The sequence below is a fragment of the Sinocyclocheilus rhinocerous genome, unplaced genomic scaffold, assembly GCF_001515625.1.
Source record: "Sinocyclocheilus rhinocerous isolate Xijiao unplaced genomic scaffold, SAMN03320098_v1.1 scaffold580, whole genome shotgun sequence".
Lineage (NCBI taxonomy): Eukaryota > Metazoa > Chordata > Actinopteri > Cypriniformes > Cyprinidae > Sinocyclocheilus > Sinocyclocheilus rhinocerous.
In genome coordinates, this window is record NW_015670982.1 from 260,542 (window position 1) to 281,759 (window position 21,218).

The 21,218-nt window shown below is 37.7% G+C and overlaps 1 protein-coding gene across 2 annotated transcripts in view; it reads right to left on the bottom strand.

Moving 5' to 3' along the window:
* Positions 1-5,168: 5,168 nt before the first annotated feature.
* Positions 5,169-21,218, bottom strand: part of LOC107734551 (protein FAM193A-like) — a 31,871-nt gene continuing 15,821 nt past the window's right edge. For both annotated transcript variants that reach the window (XM_016546541.1, XM_016546540.1), the window contains 13 exons: positions 19,219-19,337; positions 18,741-18,983; positions 16,855-16,981; positions 16,574-16,717; positions 15,461-15,727; positions 14,897-15,110; positions 13,254-13,478; positions 12,865-13,147; positions 12,512-12,698; positions 11,173-11,403; positions 6,404-7,244; positions 6,216-6,297; positions 5,169-6,127 (listed from right to left, as the gene is read on the bottom strand). In XM_016546541.1, coding sequence (XP_016402027.1) covers positions 6,034-6,127; positions 6,216-6,297; positions 6,404-7,244; positions 11,173-11,403; positions 12,512-12,698; positions 12,865-13,147; positions 13,254-13,478; positions 14,897-15,110; positions 15,461-15,727; positions 16,574-16,717; positions 16,855-16,981; positions 18,741-18,983; positions 19,219-19,337 — 3,057 coding nt within the window. In that variant the 3' untranslated portion in view covers positions 5,169-6,033. The remainder of the gene's footprint in view (positions 6,128-6,215; positions 6,298-6,403; positions 7,245-11,172; positions 11,404-12,511; positions 12,699-12,864; positions 13,148-13,253; positions 13,479-14,896; positions 15,111-15,460; positions 15,728-16,573; positions 16,718-16,854; positions 16,982-18,740; positions 18,984-19,218; positions 19,338-21,218) is intronic.

Sequence of the window (21,218 nt, forward strand, 5' to 3'; positions counted from 1 at the left end):
TTTTGACTGTGAGGTACTTGCCATTCGATCCCCCTCTGCAGTTGAAAACATTCTAGTTTTAAGTAAGAGAGGAAGTTCCCTACATCCTGGTAAATTGAGAGAAATTTTCACGTCTCAGATGCTGCGTATGACAAAATGGCCTCCTATTGCAGTGCATTTGAACAATTTTTGGGGGGTTTTAAGGCACTGACAACAAAAATATCAATTGACAATAAGAAAATATTACAGAGATGCCAAACTAAGACAGAGAAATGTGATAACAATAGGAGGATTTATTTTTATAATAAAATATTTGCTTAAGGACCATTTTCTAAACTGTATAATCTTGTTTGTGTCTGTGAGTGTTTGTACAGTCAACGGTAATTTTTAGGAAGATATGGGAAACCAGACACTGAGAGAGTTGTGATAATGCTGGCAAGATCATTAGGCATAGTGTGTCATGAAGCATTAAACTCAAGTCCCATGGGATTTGAAAGTGTGTGTGTGCACAAGTGGTGGAAAGCCCCTTCCCAAGCACAACTGAATGAACAGGCTATAACTGCAGCAAATTTTCAGCTGTCCCGAGGCCTAGAAGTGACTAGAAGAAGAGAAACAGGCGACTGTTGGGATACAGTGGGACTGGCTATTTAAAGGGGAGGAGGCTAATAGGACCAAACAAGGCTATGTCTTTAACTGAAACTAGTTGCGTTGTGTTTCTGTGTCGTACAAACACTAATATCACCGAATCAAAATCCTACTGTTAAACTCATACACATTTTGTACCTAGCTAAACTGCTGCCATAGTTTTGAGAAGCTAGTAACACGTTATCCAACCCATAATGAAGGGATTCAGCCTGCGACTAAAATGCAGCAAAAAAGTGACAATATAATAAAGTCACCATTGGTGATAGTCAGATAGATACTTATGTGCGTCCATATGTGGTTCTGTGGAATTAGTTAATAAAGTGCTGACATATTTTTGTAGGACAAAACCTGGAAACGAGTTAGCATTTTAGCACTTCTAGTTCCATCATCCTGAAGTCAGTTGGTTTTTGGTTAAATGCTTGAAATAAGATCTGTGGTTAATACAAGCGTAAGATATTTTCACATTTATCTATATGGGACTACAGAGGTTGTTGGGGATATTAAATGTCATGCAGAACAGGCAAACTCATCTACTCACTAGTCCGCTTTCACAGCCTTGTTGAGTGCATAATTGCGCGCTTGAAAACTAGGGAATGTGTGTGTGTTTTAAGTTACCGCTTGGTGGTGTAGTTTGATTATGGCCTACATTTAGCTTTTAACTTCTGCCGACTGTTTTTAGGCTTCAAAATAGATAAAAGTTGTGTTCATTTGTGAATGATGAACAAGACATGTAAGAATCATGACCTTTTGTCAGTCACAGAGCTTATTTTCAGCTATAATCCAAAAGCCAAAGGAAAAAAAATCTGTTGGGTTTTTTGTTGAGGGATGCAAACTTCCAGGTTGGCCTACAGAAATATTTAACCACTGCAGGACTCTATTATATCTTTAAAGAGCACAAGTGCTTCCTGTGTGCAACCACAAGCAGCACAATGAATGAATTGTGAAATATCTATATCTATATATATTATACATATCCCAAAATATATATATTTTTCAGCATGCTAGGATATGCATAGTGCGCATGCAGCAAACTTCATCGCAATACTGCAGAGCCAACTGTGATCCCTGAATCGTGGACAATCACTCTTAAACCCACTGGAAACCATTACTAACCGCAACAACAGAATCATGTTGTAATAAATGGTATTCTAAAAATATAATTGTTCATTCCTCAGCATAGTGAGGTCAAATTGAAACTTGTTTGGGAGTAAAACTGTAAGGTGGGTGAACCATAATCAACACAATACTTGACACCTTTTTTTTTTTTTTCCAAACAGGCAGAACTATTCCTACAAAACAAAGAGACATTTGTGTATATTACTCAAAACGTAATTTGGCTCCTAAATGGCTCCCTAGTAAAAAAAATAATTTTCCACCACCAATGTGTTACATCTGGGAAACTGGTCATAAGTGCAGGCCCTTATTCAGGTTATATAAGATCACGTCAGACATGCAAAAGAGCACCACAGTCCCCTGAGTCAATAAACCCTTGATGAGCTCAGACGCACGACCCTAGCTCGCTGCCACGGGGGTAGGAGGGAAAAGTCCAGCAGGAGTTTCATGCTCTCTGCTTCAGTCAAGTCACCACTCTCGAAATGACGTCGCCCAAGCACAAGTACGCACTTCGGATGAGTTTTACAAAGAACAGTGTCATTTTTCTACCTGCAGGAGTCATTCGTTGTGAAGCCACTGAGAAGCTTGCTGTGAAGATCGTAACTGGAGATGCAAAAAGCTGAAGTGATGTATGTGTGGGCCCGCTGTAGTTTTGTTCTTTTACGAAACCTTTTTCCTTGGAGAAGTGAAAGGTAGGCTGGAAGGGATTCCCCGCATAGACAGTTCATACACACCTACAACAATGTGAGGCCCACACATCTACTGCAGAAAAGCACGCACACACACACACACACACACACCACAATCAACCTTCAGGAAGTGGAAATAATTAGGTCACATGAACACATGACTTTTACAGTAAAACTATTCACAGAAAGACAAAATGTCACTTTCACAATTAGCCCCACAACTTATATTCATAAATTCAACACCAGCACAAGAAAAAAAAAAAAATCCAAGTAGCCTATTATGGTGAAGCTTGTACCTATTATTATCCTTAACTTTACCCGCTATGTTGTTCCAAGAGGGAAAACTTTGGGAATTTCTGAGCATTGGCTAACTTCATGGCTTATTTGGAATAGCAGCACCTTATTTAACATAGAACGTTGTTGTTACCGACTGTGCTAGAGTTATCGTGGCCTGTTGTGTTATTTTTATGATAAGAGCGATCAGCGCTTAGACAGAACTCTATTGTCAATTCCAGTATGTGGAACGATGGGGGTTTTCCCTCTTGAGCTGTCTGTGTTTCTCCCCAGCTCTGGGCCATCCTCAATGAAAAGATCTTCACGAGTGATTACAAACTACACTATCTAATCTCCGATCTTTGATTTCTCTCTAATAAGCCCAGCTCTCGCTCTCTTTATGACCCTGTTATTGTCCAAGACTGACTGCAGACGTCTAGGCTCCGCACGTATTCCTTTCAAAAGAGCATCATAAAGTACAGTTGAAAATTGGGATGCATATGTCAAGTCAATTTATCTTGCACTCTACTGATAATATCCAAATGTCATATGGAAGACAATTTTTTGCTGATTTTCAGTATGGGAGACAAGATATATCAAGATACAAGATACATGTGTATTGATACATCATCTTGTGTAGTTGCACTTCTCATTCAGTCAAAACAACTACTTTAAACTTCATATTGAAAGTACAGAGTGAATTTGGCCTCAACCAGAAATAGATTTCACATAAATGAGGTAACTCCAGCATTGCATCATGGGTGACTAAAACTGGGCAGACTTACAAAAGCACTACTAGGAGATTCACAAAATCTCCCATTGTTCATTCTCCGATTTTCCAGGCAAACACGTGGTCATATTTAAATCATATAAATAAATATATTGAATTATTAACTGATTTTTTTTTTTTTTTTTTACTGAGTTTACTATAACAATTTAGATTACTGTATTAAAACGTACAGTTTTTCTTACACTACTGGCTTTAAAATGCTTTTGTTTTTAAAGAAGCCTTATTTTTTAATTCTCATTTATTTGATCAAAAAAATTAAATTAAAACAGTAATACTGTAAAATATAATTGCGGTTTAAAATAACTGTTTTCTACTTGAATATATTTTAAGATTTAATTTAGTCCTGTGGTGGCAAAGCTGTATTTTCAGCATCATTACTCCAGTCTTCAGTGTCACATGATCCTTCAGAAATCATTCTAACATGCTGATTTGCTGCTCAAGAAACATTTCTGAGTATTATCACCGGTGAACACAGCTGTTTTGCTTGATTTTTCTCTAAAAACTGTGATACTTTATCCTTGCCATTTAGAATTGTATGATAGTGTAAAAAAATGCTTAAATATACAATTATTGAAATGAGATCATCTCTAACAAGACGAGCAGCAGTTCATCTATCCGTTGTTTCTTTGTTACACGCTAAAAAGGAGGTAGGCGTTCCACCACAGCGAAAAAGTTTTTTGACAGGAAGTGAAGAAAAAAAAAAAAAGCCCTACATAAAACAAAGCTTGACGATGACGGAGTGACAAAAGTTCCCTTTCTGTGGGAGTCATAAGTACAGAAATAGTCTGTCAAGTGGTTTCTAAGGTTAAAAATATGCCCTCCCTCCCATTTTAAAACAGGATTCTAATACATTTTTTGGAGAGTGAGGTAATCACACTTTTTGTTGCAATTTTGAAGTGAAAAAGCCAAAATCATATATATACACCTCTAAACGCTGTCACCTCATACACAAAGAAAAATCTAACTTCTGACCAATCTCTATGATTGTAAAAAATAAAAATTGTTTTTAACATTTTACAAATGATTAAAATAATTGTTAAATCTCAATGGATTTATTTCAGTCTTCTAAAAAATGGGTCTCCAGAATGCATCAGGCAAAGGTTAGCTCAAATTAACCATATTGCACCAAAATTCCCAAATTAGGAAGAGGAGTCACATAGGGCAAGTAGTAAAATCTGAAATTTTCACTTTCAACATGCACTTACCTCAGCAGCAACAATACTGCATAATCTGCTTCCAGTGATGCTCAGTGTTTGGATTGGAAAGAATAGTTTCACCGACCTGCAACACACTGGTAATAAAGTCACAGGAAAGAAAACCAAGCAAAATAAACCTAAAATTATTCAAAATGACTTCACCTCAAATTTTGAGCAAATTATCCAAAATGTTTGCATATCTATTATTATCACCATTATGATTGCTGAAGTAATTAGTTGCAGCCAATGTAAAACTGTAAACACTTACCAGAACGATGGGGATGGACTTGTTGCAAGGTGCCAAGTCATGCAAATTAGGGGTGTTAGGTTGCTCCTTTCATGTTGATCTGCAGTCGGTTTTGTATTTCTCCTTGATTGGATAAGGTTAGGAATTTGATAAGTGTTATGAGATGGACCCAAATAGAAAAAAAGAGACAGACACAGAAATGTCCTGCCACGCTACTGTATTCCATCTTTCAAAAAGAAAGACAAGATTTTAATATTACTTAACAATATGTTAAAAAGTAGCCAGTCCGGCTTCAGTGTTAATACAATATACACTCTATAACAGATTGATAGTGTGAGTATTGTTCTTTTCGATTCGATTCTGAAAGTATTCTGATACAAGCTTGGTACAAGTTGGAAAAAAAGAATAAAAAAAAATAAAATGGTAACTTGAACACAGTTGTTACACAGAACAATTTTAAATGGAACTGAAAAACCGATGTGAACATTGTCAAGTATTAGCCGTTCTCCCAATAAAGGGAGAGGTACGGGGCAATGACATGAAGCTGACCAGTCCGATTCTCTTGACGAGTTGTGAGGAAGTGCAGTGCTAGGTGCAAAGGTGAGCAAAGCCACAGCTGATCTGAATTAAAGGATCTTTTAATTTTTCATATTCATCTTTTTTTTTTCCACTGAAGCATGTCTTTTGCAGTGCCTTCATCCTAATGTACATAAAGCCAGAGAAAACTCAGAACATAGCAGACGTAAGGGAAACGGCCCACTCACTGACAAAAAGCACACACGCTTTTTAAAAGAAGAAAGGGAAACCAAAATAATAGGGATAAACTTATAGAGTAGCATTTTGTGGTTGTTGTTATTTTTTGACTTTGCTCTTTTTTTTTCTCTCCAGAAGTACTGCAGGAATATAAGCCCATTTTGGGTTCTTTGCGGAACCCATAGCAACAAGGACAAGGCAAGGCGGCATGGATAATGTAGACCAGAGGAGCAGTTGAAACATAGCAGCACTGGGGTCAGCAGTCAGTCTGTAGAAACATGGGAGAGAGAGAAGAAACCGGAGGAACGCTTATCGATTCCTGCCATTGTCTCTTGAAAGGAAGACCCATTAGTGGGCAGCAAACGTGGCCTTCTTCAAGCTAAAATTGGACCAGTTGATGGACAACCTCTGCCTTGTCTGTCGCGCTGAGTCCAAGCAGAACCTGCAAAAAGGGTGAAACATGAATTCATTGGGGAGCAAAAGGTCATGAATGCCAGATTAAAACATTACAGTATAATACCAAACAGTACCTTTTGAAATATTCCACCTCGCGTTCGGTCTCGTCCATGTCTACGCTGTCCAAATCAATGTCTTTGGGCAGAAAAACATCATCTGTTGGACAATAAGAGAGTTCTGACTTGATTTTCCATTCAAAAATGGACAAATGTTTTCCTTTTATCCTTTATCTTCAGACAGTCTGGCACTTCACAACACTCACCTATTGAGTTACTTGTCTTGTCTGCTTTTTTCTTCTTATTCTTCTTGGCTTTGCTTTTGGGCTGAGGGGACTCATTGTTTGGGACTTTGCCGTTCTGCTGAGGAGGTTCTACAGCTGAAGATTCAATAACAGGAGAGTTCCTCTCGTCTTTCCCTCCATTCTGTGGCTTTTTCCCATTAGTCCTTTCGTCCCTCTTGATCTCGGTCACTGACTCGTCTGAAGCTTTCTGCTTGGCTTTGTTGTCAGTTTGAGGGCTGGCTGCATTCCCGGCTTTGGGAAGCTCTGAAGCTTTGGAGGTCTCAGCTGGCCTCTTTGTGGCCTCACTGTTGGGTTTGGAGCCATTTGCTTGCTGTTTGGGTTTGACCTTGGTATGGGAGGACTCTGGGTGGGAGGAGGTGCCATTCTGGAGGGCAGAAGACTCTGAAGGTCTCTCTTTGCAAGTCTTTGGGCTTGGCTGTTGCAATGGGCCGTTCTTCCCACCCGTGGGGGATTCAGGTTCTATACGAGGCTCCTTAGGACTGAGACGGATGAGATTGTGCAGTAGCTGTGTTTTGCCGTTCTGCATGTTCTTTTCTAAAACGCTCTGTGCTGTCTGCTGAAGAGGCTGAGGGCTGTTGGTTGCTGGAACGAGAGAAGGATTTTCAGACTTGGTTACCTCCTTGACTTTATGGTCTTTCTTTTTCTTCTTAGATGCCCGCAACTGCTGCATTTCCTGCAGACGGAGTAGCTCCTGCTTCAGTGCTTCCTCCTCCTCCTGTTGCCGCCTTCTCTGTTCCTTTAGAAACTGCTGTTGTACCTCCAGTTCCCGAGCCTCCACCTCTAGACGGGCTTTCTCCTCCAGCTGCACCCAAACAAACCCCCAGACAGTTAATTCCATGACACCCCAAAAGAGAGTTTGATCCCATGACTAGTGTGTGTGTTTTTATATATCATATAAAAAATATGTTTTAAATATCATGCATTACTCATTCATAAATATCATTAAGCATTTTGGGTCAACATGACATTTTACAACCTGAACTAATCTTGCTTTGTCATATAAAGGTAAAATTATTTGACATATTTGACATTTCATGAGGAGTGTAATGTCAAAAACGGTTTACAAAGTTTTTTCAAATACAAATAAGCATTGTTGAAGTTTTGTTAAAAAAGTCCTGTCAATCAATCAGTTAAAAATTTTTTAAAAATCTGAAATTAATCGCGATTAATCCCACCTAACATTTATGTTTTTATATTGAAAAATAAATTCACAAATTAATGTAGAAATAACAAAGACAGTATATTTTTTATATTTGTTTACTGGCATCTTTTTTTTATGTCTGAAGGTGAGTATCACTGATACCAATACTACTGATGTCTCTATGAAAAAGTTTTTTTCCCCCTAATATTTAACCGTTGACTATAGCCATTCAACATTACAGTAGCTGTAACTGCTATCAATTTGAACATTTATTAGACTTTAAAAAATAACAACCTCTAGTGAACTTAAAACAATCTTCACATAAACCCATTATAATAAATGTCATATTTACCTGTGCCCTTCAGCAAGAAGGAAATCTACAGAAATTGAATAATCAAACACTAAATTCTAAATTAAATATAGATGAATTCTGAAGCTACAAAAGTTATTGATTTCCTCTTTTGTTCTTTGATTAACAGACATCGCAGTAGCTGGGTTATTAGTTTATTTTGGCTACTTTAAGAGCTGCCGCTGCTGAACATGACACAGATCTGACACGCATCGTATTTTCTCACTACTCTCTACCTTTTCTGCACTTCAGGTCTTAAAGTCTCTATTAATGAGCCGACGAGCTGAATCGGGTGTGTTAGATGAGGGAGACAGTGCCGGGCTTCTCCAGGACAGTTTTGAAAACCACTGCATTTCAGAGACATGTTCTTAAATGTGACTTATATATAACAAATACATGCATGCAAAGTTGAGGCAGCTTTAATCGCCTTTTTTGGTAACTTCATGACTTAACTGATGACATAACTACAACTTTGCATGCTCGTAGTTTCATTTGCGCTTTAATATGATATAGCGCTTTAAAGTATTTGTGTGTGCATTTGAAGAGCACGTGCTAAAGCACAGTATAAAGGCTGACAGGACAGGAAAATTGTTTTGTACTGACATACGGCCTGACAACATCATCTGTTCACTGTTATTCTACTGAAGCTCCCTCGTCACCTGTACATTTTCCTCGCTCATTTGACTAGGGCCTGTCGCCAAGGTGAAGTTGGAGTGCACGTTTGAATGTCTCCTGTTTGATGTGGTCGTTAAGACGTTCTACGTCTAAATAAATTCAATTCTTGTCAAGAAAAAAAGACAGAAGCAGCAGTTGTGAGTGGAATGGCCAACCCTAGCTCCACCCCTGCGTTAATTGTGTTAAATATTTTAAATGCTGTTAAACTGAACAAATTAAGTGCATGCGTTAACGTGCTACTTTTGACAGCACTAATATATATATATATATATATATATATATACATCCAATCCAGAAGGGGGCGCCTGCAGCAATGCAACGCTGTTTGATAACCGGCCGACAGCAGAAGAACAGCGAATGCCGCAAGTTGCGCACTTGAAAACAAAGCCCACTAGACAGTGACCATGTGCTGACTCTGAATGCGTCTCTCACAGACTGGCAAAGGAGTATACTTTAAAAGCTTGTGCACTCAACTGTTTGCGAAACGGTGCTTTGTGTTCGTGTATCCTACCTCTCTCATTCGGCACAAATCCAAATATTCCATAATATTTCCATATTTGCGATGTAACGTATCTAAATGCGAAACTATTATTTATTATGTAAATTATAGGCTTTGTACTTCAGTTCCAATGGTGAAACAGAGGCGGTATTTTATTTTGATGAAGTACCAACTGCGCTGTCAAGTTAGCAATGCTGGAACTGGTAAAATAAAGAAAACAAATAGGATGTCGCTTTCTGCCATTTGAGTTTCCTTTCTGTGAACAAATTAAGCATGTCACCAAAATGAACTGAAACTCCGCATATATAGGCTACGTTAAGTGTCGCACAGTTTTTTTCCCTTGTTTATCTGTAAACTAAATCAAATATATTTAAAGAATTTATTCCTTGTATGTATATATGTACTGCAGATTATATATATTTAACAATGTAATAATATTTAGTATTTTTACATCTAGGTGGAAATTTTTTTTAATTTGTACTACTGTCTGCTCAAAATAAATGAAAAGAAACCGAGCATAGTAGGTTTGTTTATTTTTTCCAGTTGTACCGAAATTGTATCGAAGAACCGAGGTACGTACCAAACCGTGACATCGGTGTACCTTTCCACCCCTAATATATATATACAGTGGGTACGGAAAGTATTCAGACCCCCTTAAATTTTTCACTCTTTGTTATATTGCAGCCATTTGCTAAAATCATTTAAGTTAATTTTTTTTCCTCATTAATGTACACACAGCACCCCATATTGACAGAAAAACACAGAATTGTTGACATCTTTGCAGATTTATTAAAAAAGAAAAACTGAAAAATGCTCAGTATTTAGTAGAATACACACATTACCATTCAAAAGTTTGGAATCAGTAAGATTTTTAAAGTTTTTTTTAAAGAAGTCTCTTATGCTCATCAAGGATGTGTTTATTTGATCAAAAATACAGAAAAAAACTGTAACATTGCAAAATGTTATTACAATATAAAATAATGGTTTCTATTTTAATATCCTTTAAAATATAATTTATTCCTGTGATGCAGCGCTGAATTTCTATCAGCCATTACTCCTGTATAAAGTGTCACATGATCCTTCAGAAATCATTCTAATTCTCTAGAATGGTTCTTTGATGAATAGAAGTTCAAAAGAACTGTATTTTCAATCTAAATCTTTTGCAACATAAATGCCTTTACTGTCACTTTTCATCAGTTTAATGCTGCGTTAATACTTGCTAAATAAAAATATTAATTTCTTAAAAAAAAAAACTTACTGACCCAATCTGCGATACTTTTTTCAGGATTCTTTGATGAATAAAAAGTTTTTAAAAAACGCATTTATTCAAAATATAAAACTTTTCTAATAATATAAATCTTTGCTATCACTTCTTAACAATTTAACACATCCTTGCTGAATAAAAGTTTTAATTTCTTTCAAAAAAGAAAGAATAAAAATGTACTGACCCCAAACGTTTGAACGGTAGTGTATATTGTTAAAAAAGATTTCTATTTTAAATAAATGCTCTTCTATTTAACTATTTATTCATCAAAGAATCCTGAAAAAGTATCACAGGTTCCAAAAAAAATATTAAGCAGCACAACAGTTTCCAGCACTGATAATAAATCAGTATATTAGAATGATTTCTGAAGGATTATGTGACACTGAAGACTGGAGTAATGATGCTGAAAATTCAGCTTTGCATCACAGGAATAAATTAGATTTTTATGTATATTAAAATAGGACATCGTTATTTTACATCGTAATAATATTTCACAATATTACATTTTTTTCTGTATTTTTGATCAAATAAACGCAGCCTTGTTCTGATCCCAAACTTTTGAACGGTAGTGTATGTATGTATGTATGTATGTATATATATATATATATTTTTTTTTTTAAAGAAATAATAATGAAAGGTTATGCAAAACTACTTAAGGTTTCTCTAAGACTTTCTTATAATGAAGAAAAAACACATTAAATGGACAGTTTTTTATTATTCAAATATTATTTTTATTTTAATATAGTTTTATGATGAATAGATTTAGACAAGAGTGTAATTCCTGATTACAAAATGAGTTTACCTTCTTTTGTTTGTGACGGGCACGTTTGGCTGCTTTGGAGCTGCTGGCTGGTTTGCTCTCCGCGCTGTTGATGAACTGTAACAGGTCCTCTACCTTGCGATGGTCCTTCACCCCGTCCTGCTCGAGCAGCAATTCTTCTTTCTTAGGCTGTTCCTCTTTCCGCTTAGTCAGCCTGAGTCGCAACTTCTCCCGCATCTCTGCATAGTTCCTACTGGTGGGTGCGGCAGGGGGCTACGCACCGCAAACAACATAGGCCTGATTAGCTTATTTATTCATCACACCTTTAACGATAAACAGGTAACATGAACTGCTTCCACAAATATTCCTTTAATGGTATGATATACATAAGCAGTGGAGCATGCAAAACTGATATGGTGCAGGAAATAAGTGCATGCACTGATCCATCACTACCACTGTGTGAACACCACACAATGATTGGAAGCTCTGATACCTCAAAGTGTCTGACTATAATTGAAATAGAACTGGATGGTATGATGTATGCAGTGAGTTAGGGCAGAAAAGGGTCTACTATACCGTGGTAGATGTATGTATTTACATGGATTACATCTGTGGCCAGGACCGCTTTGTGCTAATGTTAAAGTGACAAGTTGTATCTTGCATCCTGTACCAATTATTGCAAATACCATTAAGCCAATTATCAGTAGATGATATGGTTGACAACTGATGAATGGCTTATTAATAATCTTTATTTTCTCTAAATAAATATGACATAAACAAAACACTAAAAACTAAAATCAGTTGTTTTAAATGCTACAGGTGAATTTAGTCATCATAAGCTTATAATGTACTGTATGAAAAGTGGATATTCATTTTGAGATTTGCTAAATATTATATTTTACACTTTTTTTTTTTTTTAAGTGAGTTTCAGATGATGGCAAAGGTAATTTAAATGTAAAAACGGGAAATGAACGAGCACAATTTAACATCCAAAAATGAATTATATATATCCAATATCAACAGATACCGGTATACAGATAAACAGATTAAAAAAAAAAAAAAAACTAAACACACTAATATCAGCTGACAACCAAAAATGTATTAATATATGCCAGACAATATAATCAAATGAGATGTACCTTTTATTTAATCTCAAGTATTTAATTATTCAAAAATAGCCATTACCTCTTGTTATCATATTTGTTTAATAAACAAACCATTCTTGCTATCTATCATATTGTGATAAATTCCTTTAATGTGAATCATATTATATTCAATAATCTATACTGTGATGTAATACTTTGGTCATACCGCCCAATCCTAATTAGGAAGACTTTTAATTGAACAGTTTGGTGACAGCCAAATTAGAGTGTTTCCATACCCCTCCGTGACCGAAGAATTCACAGTAGCAGCAGTCACAGTACTTTCCTTCCTTCTGATTGGTGGAGGTGGAGGTAGAGGAGCTGTGCTCTGAGCTGCTGTCCTCATCTTGGCTCTCCTCTCCTTCATATGCCTGGTGTTCGTAGCCTCCGTTCCCTTCACAGCGATGACCCTCACAGTCTGGATCGCTGACAAAAACATCCGAACTGTGAGTATATGGATCATATTCTGGTGTCTTTCTTAAAAACAAAGCTTGACATGGTATTGAATACAACAGCTTGTCTATGCGTTTTGGATGCTGGCACAGAAGGAACATGACAGAAAACTTATAAATGATATACATGGGGGACTGACCTGCACACGCTATTTGGACCACTGACTAAACCATCGACCGGGGTGGTTGGCTGCTCACCAGCTGACAAGCACAGACCCTGATGGACATCCATGTAGCCTGGAGTCTGAGTTACAGTCTTTGGGAAGGACTGGGTGCCTATACTGGGTAGGTGTGTGTTGGGGGAAGAGGGATGTGAGGTTCCGCTGAAAGGGGGGAGAGACGCGAGACTAGTGGGACTATTCCTAGGAGCAACAGGAGTGGGATGTCTATGGTCCTCTTTACCTAAATTATGGAAAACTTCATCTAAAGAAAGGAAAAGGAGGAAAAGGAGGAAAATAAGCACAGGAAAGCAAAAATTCAATCTAAACACTCATGATGGGCCATTTAGAAATGTGGAAATGATTATTACTCGACTGGACAGTGGTGGCGGTACTGGAGACAGAGGTGGCGGCAGAGGAAGTGGCCATCACCACTTCACTCGCCTCCATGAAGGCATCTTGGTAGTTGAAGAGACACTTTTTCTTGGCACCGTTCTTCTTCTTTTTGCCATCTGGAGCAGGGTGGGGATTGACATTGGGGTCCAAACTGGAGGAGAGAAGGGGCACGTCGGGAAGGGGAGGGCCCAGCATGTCACCTTTGATAAGGAGAAGAGTTTCAGGGTCAGAGAGATACTGAAAACGATAGAAGTCACCAAACACATTCTTTTTGGTCTTTTAGTGTCCATTTAAATGCACATAAAACAAGTATATAAAATATGCATATCTATAGAGCCAAACAGAACAAGTAGTTGTTACTACAGTGACAACACCCACTTTTTGACACAGATGGCTCGTCTGAGGTGTGGTGCTAAAAAAATTGCATTTTGACTCATTCACAAATTTTGATCTCTTTCCAACAGTTTCTCACCACCAGCCCTGCGGTCTCGGGGAAACCCATCAATTATGGTCCAGCAAGAGCACACCGTTAAAACTTAAGGAGTATAAACATAACACGCCTCTGTGGACTGCTTTTTGCTAATGATGGCTAGGTGACTAAATGACTCTGATCGTTAATATTACTCAAAAACAGCTCAGCCAAACAGCTTCAGTTGTGTGTAGTTTTTAGTTTATGGCTTAAGTCAAACTTTTACTATGGTTATCACTGTGTCAATTCTTGTGAGTGAATCCTGTATCCCATATATATTTGGGGGATAAGACTCTAGAAATAAAAAAAAATAAAAAAAATTCAGAGATTCACTCAGGCATTTTAAGGCTGTTGTCACTCCCAAATCTCTTCAGTGTGTATGTGGCCATTCTGATATGAATTTTGAATGGATTGAGAGTACGGACTCTGATTTTGTGACTACATAAAATACAAAAATAATGTTTTAAGCTTATTTCTCAGATATTTTAGTCAAGTATCTGAAGTATCTAAACACAGATCCTGGTCCTGTATGCACATTGTGCTGTTCCAAATTATAACAGGTTCTTCCATAGATGCTTTTTTTTTTTTTTTTTTTTTTTGAAGTTGGCATGAAACTAAAATTCCAATCATCTGTTTCAGTTCTATTGTGTTGTACATCCAACTGAAACAGCTTCCTGAATGAGAAAAAAAAATGTAGGATGAGATGTGATTTTGTCCATCATAAATTAATTAGATTGTTGTTGTTTGCTAATTGCTGTGATCTCATGTGAGTGACAGGTGAAGGGAGGGAGGAATTACTGGCTAGTCTTCAAAGAACAGATGTTGTTGGAGGGGGATGGGAAGTTAATGTTTTTGATTAAGGATTACAAGGGCAAATAAAAAATATATAAAAATATTGTGCACGGATAAATTATTTATAATAAACACTGAATTATTGCATAAAAAGGTAATAATTGTCACTTTTGATTTCATGGTGACTTCTGAATGTAGTCTGACTGATCAGATACCCAGAAATATTAATACCAGATCTAAATGGAGCCTGTTAATGTTTTAAGCACCTGAATAACTCCTAAAGGTTACAATTCTCCACATTAAAAATTCAACTTTGAAGTGTGGAAAAAAATCTTTAAAATGACTTGGGCAACTGACCAGGTAGGGGTTCCTGTAGCAGCACAGAAGGGTTCCAGTTTTTCATCATGTGCGTGTCCCAGAGGTTCTCTAGTTTAAGCGAGGGACATGGCAAAGAGCCGTTCCAGTCCCCTGCTGTGTTGAAGCAGCTCTGGTAGACATGCTCTGGTAGGGTGGGGTTGAACACTTGCTGCTTTCCGCCTGTTTGACTGGATGTGGGGCTGGGAGGGAGAGTCTAGAGAAGATGATGCGAAGAGAGTTGGGATCATTATATGAAAAATCCATCAAGAAATTTTAAAAACATTTTTAAAATAAGGCTACTGAAAATGTAATGGGAAATTTATGATGACATCGCGTCACTGCTTGATAAGCAATAGTCAATGATGTGGAAAGGGACATACCCAGTAAGAAGAGAAATTTTGCACCTGTGCTTTTTTTTTAAAGATTAAGATTTCTGATACAAGTCACCCCCCTTGTGGCTGGAAAAATAACAGCAAATTCACCAAGCACCTATAACCCACACAACTCTCAAAGGGGAAGGCTGGGAATTTCCTGTGCATTTCTGTGCATGTGCGTGCGTCTAACCTTGCTGTGTGTGAGCGGAGGGGTGGAGTAGAGGGTGGGCAGCAGTGGTCTGGGCAGGTGGGAGAGGTTGTGTAAGGGTAGATGGCCGTGGATGTGGGGGTAGAGGTGGAGGGCAGGGTGGGCTGCCGTCTTCTCTGAGAAGAAATGGTGACCCCCCGCATGCAGCCTGGTGGTAGGCAGAGAGGTGGAGTTCATGCCGGAGGCGCTACCGCCCCCGTTGCCCTGATTGCACACATGACATTCGCACTGATGTTGTACCTGATCCACCTAAAAAGGAAATGAAGATTTATCATTTTGTCAGAGGCCATATTTGCTTCTCAAGGTCAGCACATGCATGGGCTAAACTTACGCATGTGTAACAGCTCAAGCGGATTAACTGTTATAGTTTCCAAAGGCTTAATTGTGTTTTAAAACAATTTTGTACCCTACCATAAAAACAAGCTACTTAAAGGGTTAGTTCACCCAAAAATGAAAATTAGCCCATAAATTACTCACTCTCAAGTCATCCTAGGTGTATATGACTTTCTTCTTTCAGACGAATCCAGTCGGAGTTATATTAAAAATTGTCTTTGATCGTTCAAGCTGTTTCATGGCACTCAGCGGGTGTTGCATGCATCAGTCCAAAAGCACTTAATTAAAATGCGCCCATCCATAAAAAAAAAAGTGTCTCACACTTGGATGGGCGCATTTTATTTAACTGCTTTTGGACTAGGGCTGTGCGATTTGGGGGAAAATATCAAATTGCGATTTTTTTATACAATATTAGAATGTTTGCGGGAGCGGGACACACACGTTGTGTGAGTGGGCGGTAATGGTCAGAAATTCAGCGGGAGCGGGCTTAAGAAAACGGTCCCCAAGGCTCTAGGCTGCGCATCAACACACACGCAAATCATTAGTGCTGTTTCGTTCTGTCTTTGACGGAACATATAGGACAATTTTTTAAATGGCGCCATAAACAGGGGTTAAAGCAAAAAAAATTAAAAATCTTTTGACTGAAAATTTTTCCTCAGCCAAACCCAATTCCACAGCCATACCTGTCACACACCCAGTTTTAAAAGCATTTTTTCTTCTTCTTGTAATTAGGAGCGCTTGTCCTCCTAATTTAAAATCTACCTGTGAATAAGGGTATGACGGAGGCGGACAGTCATTTTTCCCTCCAGAGAGTGACACCTTCTGGCCTGGAGGCTCCTCACCACTCTCCCTCTCCTCCTCATCACCTTCAGAGGAACTGCTACTGCTGCTGCTCCCCTGTGAAGACTGGGCGAATGAGAGAGGAGAGCTTATTACCATCCAAGTAACTTAATTTCTAAATTCAAATGTCAATTTTTTTTCCAGTTGACAAATGTCTATTATATACTGTAGGCGGCAACAACAGATGATCAGCTGCCACCTACTTTATCTTTAAGGGTCATGCTCTCTTCTCCTCCACTGAGCTGACTGTGCATGCCATTAATGCAGGCCACAGGGTCTTCATACCCACTCAGAGGGTAGATGGCAGACAACGGAGGCACTTCATCATCGCTGGGGCAGAAAAAGGAAAGTAAAAGAAACCTAATGACTCAGCCGTTGGAGTTGTGATGTTATAAAAACTGCTGACACTGCATTAATGAAAAACAGAAACTGAAGGAGCTCAGCAGGAAAGTACATTATGAAGTCATTGAAATCATGAATACAGTAATGACTATAATAATTGGAACTTGCCTGATCTGACTCTTATCTGATTTTGCAATACTGTCCACACTATTACCAGTACTACACTTTACAAAAAAAATTCCCAAGTCTACATTTCAGCATTATTCACGTAAATACCCTTGACTCACAAAATTATTATAAAATGCAGCCATAAAGCAAGCAGACAGGGAAAAACTAACTTTTTGCCATACCTGCAAATGACCGCATTTTGCATTTATATACACTACATTGCAGAGGTTTGGGGTTGGTAACATATATATTTATATACATTAAAATGAATACATATTAAAATAGAAAAGGTAGCCTAATTAAAATGGTAATATTTCATAACTTTATTATTACTGTATTTTTTATTAAATAAATGATGACCATAACACCCTTCTTTCACAAACAAACAAACAAAAATCTCATGTATATATAAAGCTGCTTTTCCTTGAATGCGGTGAGAAAAATGATTTCCTCACAGCACACAACTGCACACAAAAACAAACACAATGTAGTCTCACTGACAAAAAGTGACTCATCATCTGGTTCCGTTAATGAATCATTCAAAAAGATTTCAAATCAAGAGTTACCGGTTCAAATTAGCCCTTCAGTGAATGAGCTCATCAAATCAGTCAGAGGAGTTACTAAATCACCATTTCACTCACTTACTAAACTTCAAGTTGTCATTACTGTCAGTGAGCACGTTTACATTCACACCAGTAAGCTGATAACTCACAAATATCAGCTTATTAAAATAACCAGTTTTCCCCATTTACATGCACATCAGTAACCTGACAACACAAGTAGCTGCGTTTACATGACTTCATTAATGAATCAGGTTATTTTCCTGTAGTGACGTCGAAATATAATCATTTGCTTATCTGAGTATTCCATACATTTGTCAGTTGTGATGTTAAATAAAGCTTGCAACATGTCAGCGCGAAACTTACAGCTCATATATTATCCTCATGCAGTTATAAATGCAGCGTTTTGACTGAACCACTTCTACTTCTGTTGCACGTGATGAGAACACTTATCATTTTCTGAGTCATGAAAGAGTCTGCTTTTGTGATATCTTTCCTTCTTTCTTTACTGCAAGATGTTTGCTCTGTGTAGATGCGCTTAAATCTGCACTAACGATGCGTTCCTGTCACGTATCACACATGCGCACTTCAATAAACCGACAGAAAGCGGGTTATTGCGTTTACATGCCACACAAAATCGGAGTAAGAGGCAAAAAACTACCTGTGTCGACCGGTTTATGCTTACGCCGTTTATGACATTACTCCGATAAAAGAAAACAGGTTACCGCGTTTACATGACCACGTGCGTTATCGGCTTATTAAGCATAATCGGTTTAAGAACATGCATGTAAACGCGCTCAGTGATGTGTACTAAAGGCTCATGCAAATCTTCAGTATCATTACTGACTGATTGTTAATATGGCAACGTGTAGTTAAAGATACGCATTTGCAGAATCATTTTTGTAATAAACATTATTTTCATAAAAGACAAAAATTGGTAGATATTTATGGGACCGACATCGAAAATGAGTGTTTAAGTAATCAGATTTCATATTAAGCAAAAAGCACAAAACACTCACAATGTGGTGGTGCCATCCTGTGGCAGGATGAGGCGAGGGTGCTGCTGGAAGGTGATGGGGGAGCCCGGGGCTGAGCCGGACCCTGAGCTTCCCGATGACATGCTGGGGGGATGGACCTCTGACAAGTAGTCCCGGGGAGGCTCCACCTGCAGGGGCAGCTTCAGATGCAGATCCTCTGCCATAGGAGCATCCATGATGCCACAGGTCAGAATGTGAGACAGGCTGCAGTCGTCACAGGTGCATCTGGAGGTAAATGCATTAACTCAATGAGTACACAGGCTACCAATATACAACGGTGTAGGGTAAGGATACTCAAAGGGCACTAAAAGGTTATCATTTTTCTTCACTTGTCTTTTTTGTCACTTGTCACCTTCTAAAAGTGGCTCCCAAAATGTATCGCTTTAAAGGAAGACCTGCCAATCAAACTTATTACAAATATATTATACATGCATTATAACTAAATGAATCTGATAAGTACCTCCTTCTGTAGTTGCAGTTGGGACAGTCTGGGATATTCAGTCTGGACGAAAGCATCTGTTTCACTGTGTCTGTGTACTTACTGTCACCACCCAGAGATTTTCTACTGTTCGGTAGAAACTGCAATCACAATATTAAAATAATAATTGTGTAAACAGCTGCTTTTACACCTGTGTGTGTATATATCTAAAATATTTCAAAATGTTTCAGCATGGATAAAAAAAAAATGCTACTCCTATAAGCGTTAATTTTGAGAGGAAAAATAGCAGCCTAAATTAGTAGGCTGAATGTTGCATTTTATTATTGCATTCAGAAATAATGTAGGCTAAAATAATGGTAAATAAAAGCAAAATTACAAACACAATTAGGCTATTTTAGTTCCCTTCTCTCCACAACAAATCCTCTATAGTTGTATTTAGGCTAAATACCACACTGAACAGCACAGACTGTACTACGGACTATTTAAATTGAGCAGTGTAACTTATGTTTCTTTAACTGTATTTTATTTGGATAATAAACAGGCTGCGATGTCAAATTAGCAAAAATTTGTTGTATGTGCGTGAGAGGCACCGACGCGTTCACTGCATTGTTTTCCCAAATGTTACGGGTAATTTATGGTCATACCAACACTGGTTTGTCATACAGATAGAAGCAAAACATCATTCAAAACTGTAAATCTTTTGTAAAATAAAGAAAACTGCTTTCTGCGGTCTTGTTTTTTTCCTGTGAACTTCAGAGCGCATTACAATTATCCGAAACTCAGCACAATTTTTTTCTTTCGTTTTGTTAATCTGTTAATGATTTAAGTGAAATATATTTTGTGTATAGGCCTATATATTCCTTTTTATGTAAATTTTCAGCAGTCATTACTCCAGTCTTCAGTGTCACATGATCCTTTACTCTAATATTCTGATTTTCTGCATAACAAACTTTTCTTATTATCATTTGTTGAATATATTTGTGTTGCTTAATATATTTGTGATACATTTTTTAACAGTGATAACTGAATCTAAAGGTACAGTGTAAAGGTTTTGTGAAATTGGTGACTGAATGGGCAATTTTCATGTTAATCAGGAATACAGTAAATTAGGGCTGGGTAAAAAATATCGATATCTCGATATTAATCAATTCTCATTTTTACGGAACGATATCGATTCTTAAAATTTTAATGTAGCCTATATAGTTTTATTTCTGTTTTCTCCGTTCACAGAAATGCTGCAGGTGCGTGATATGACCTTGTGTGAATCAGTGTTCTACACTGGTTTCAAACAAAAAGCTGCATGTTACCAAAGTCCCTTTTTTTTATTCTATAGTCTTTGATATTACCTGCCATTAATTTTCACGTAAATGTAGGTCTAATGCTTGGCGGTTCGTGACATATCCTCGGATAAACTAACGCCAGTGCATTGCCATTGCGACTTACCTATGATGAATTTACAGCTGAGAGCGGGCATTTCACTCGTTGGATGCGTCAGCGTCACGTTTGCATATGGCCGTAAGTATTTAAACAATAAATGCCGTTTTGTGCCCTGTGCTGGAAAAAAACCAGTTGCCCTTCCATTGGACTATGGCTGAAAAACTTAACATGTTTGGCTCTTGAAAAACTTACATATGTAATAAGAAAGAAACCCTTTGAATTGTTTTATATCTGGGAGGTGTTTTTGGACTTTGTTAAAAATGGAGATATTGAAGATGCTTTAGATGTGTGAAGTTATGGATTTTTTTTATTTATTTATTTTTTAACCTGTCTGGGGTAAGTTGTGGGGAAGGATGTTGTGTGTTTTGGAAAAATTTAGTAAAAACTCAATAAAGATATGTTATACAAAATAAATGCCGTTTTGGCGCTGTTTAATGTGGAGTGACAGATCGCTGTAGCGCCTCAGATCAACAGACGCAGCAGCGCGAGGCGCACGTGAACTGATCATCTCCTCCACATTAATACCTGTTTCAGCACAAAATCAGCATGACTAAACATCCGAAGGTAAGTTAAAAGAAAGAGTA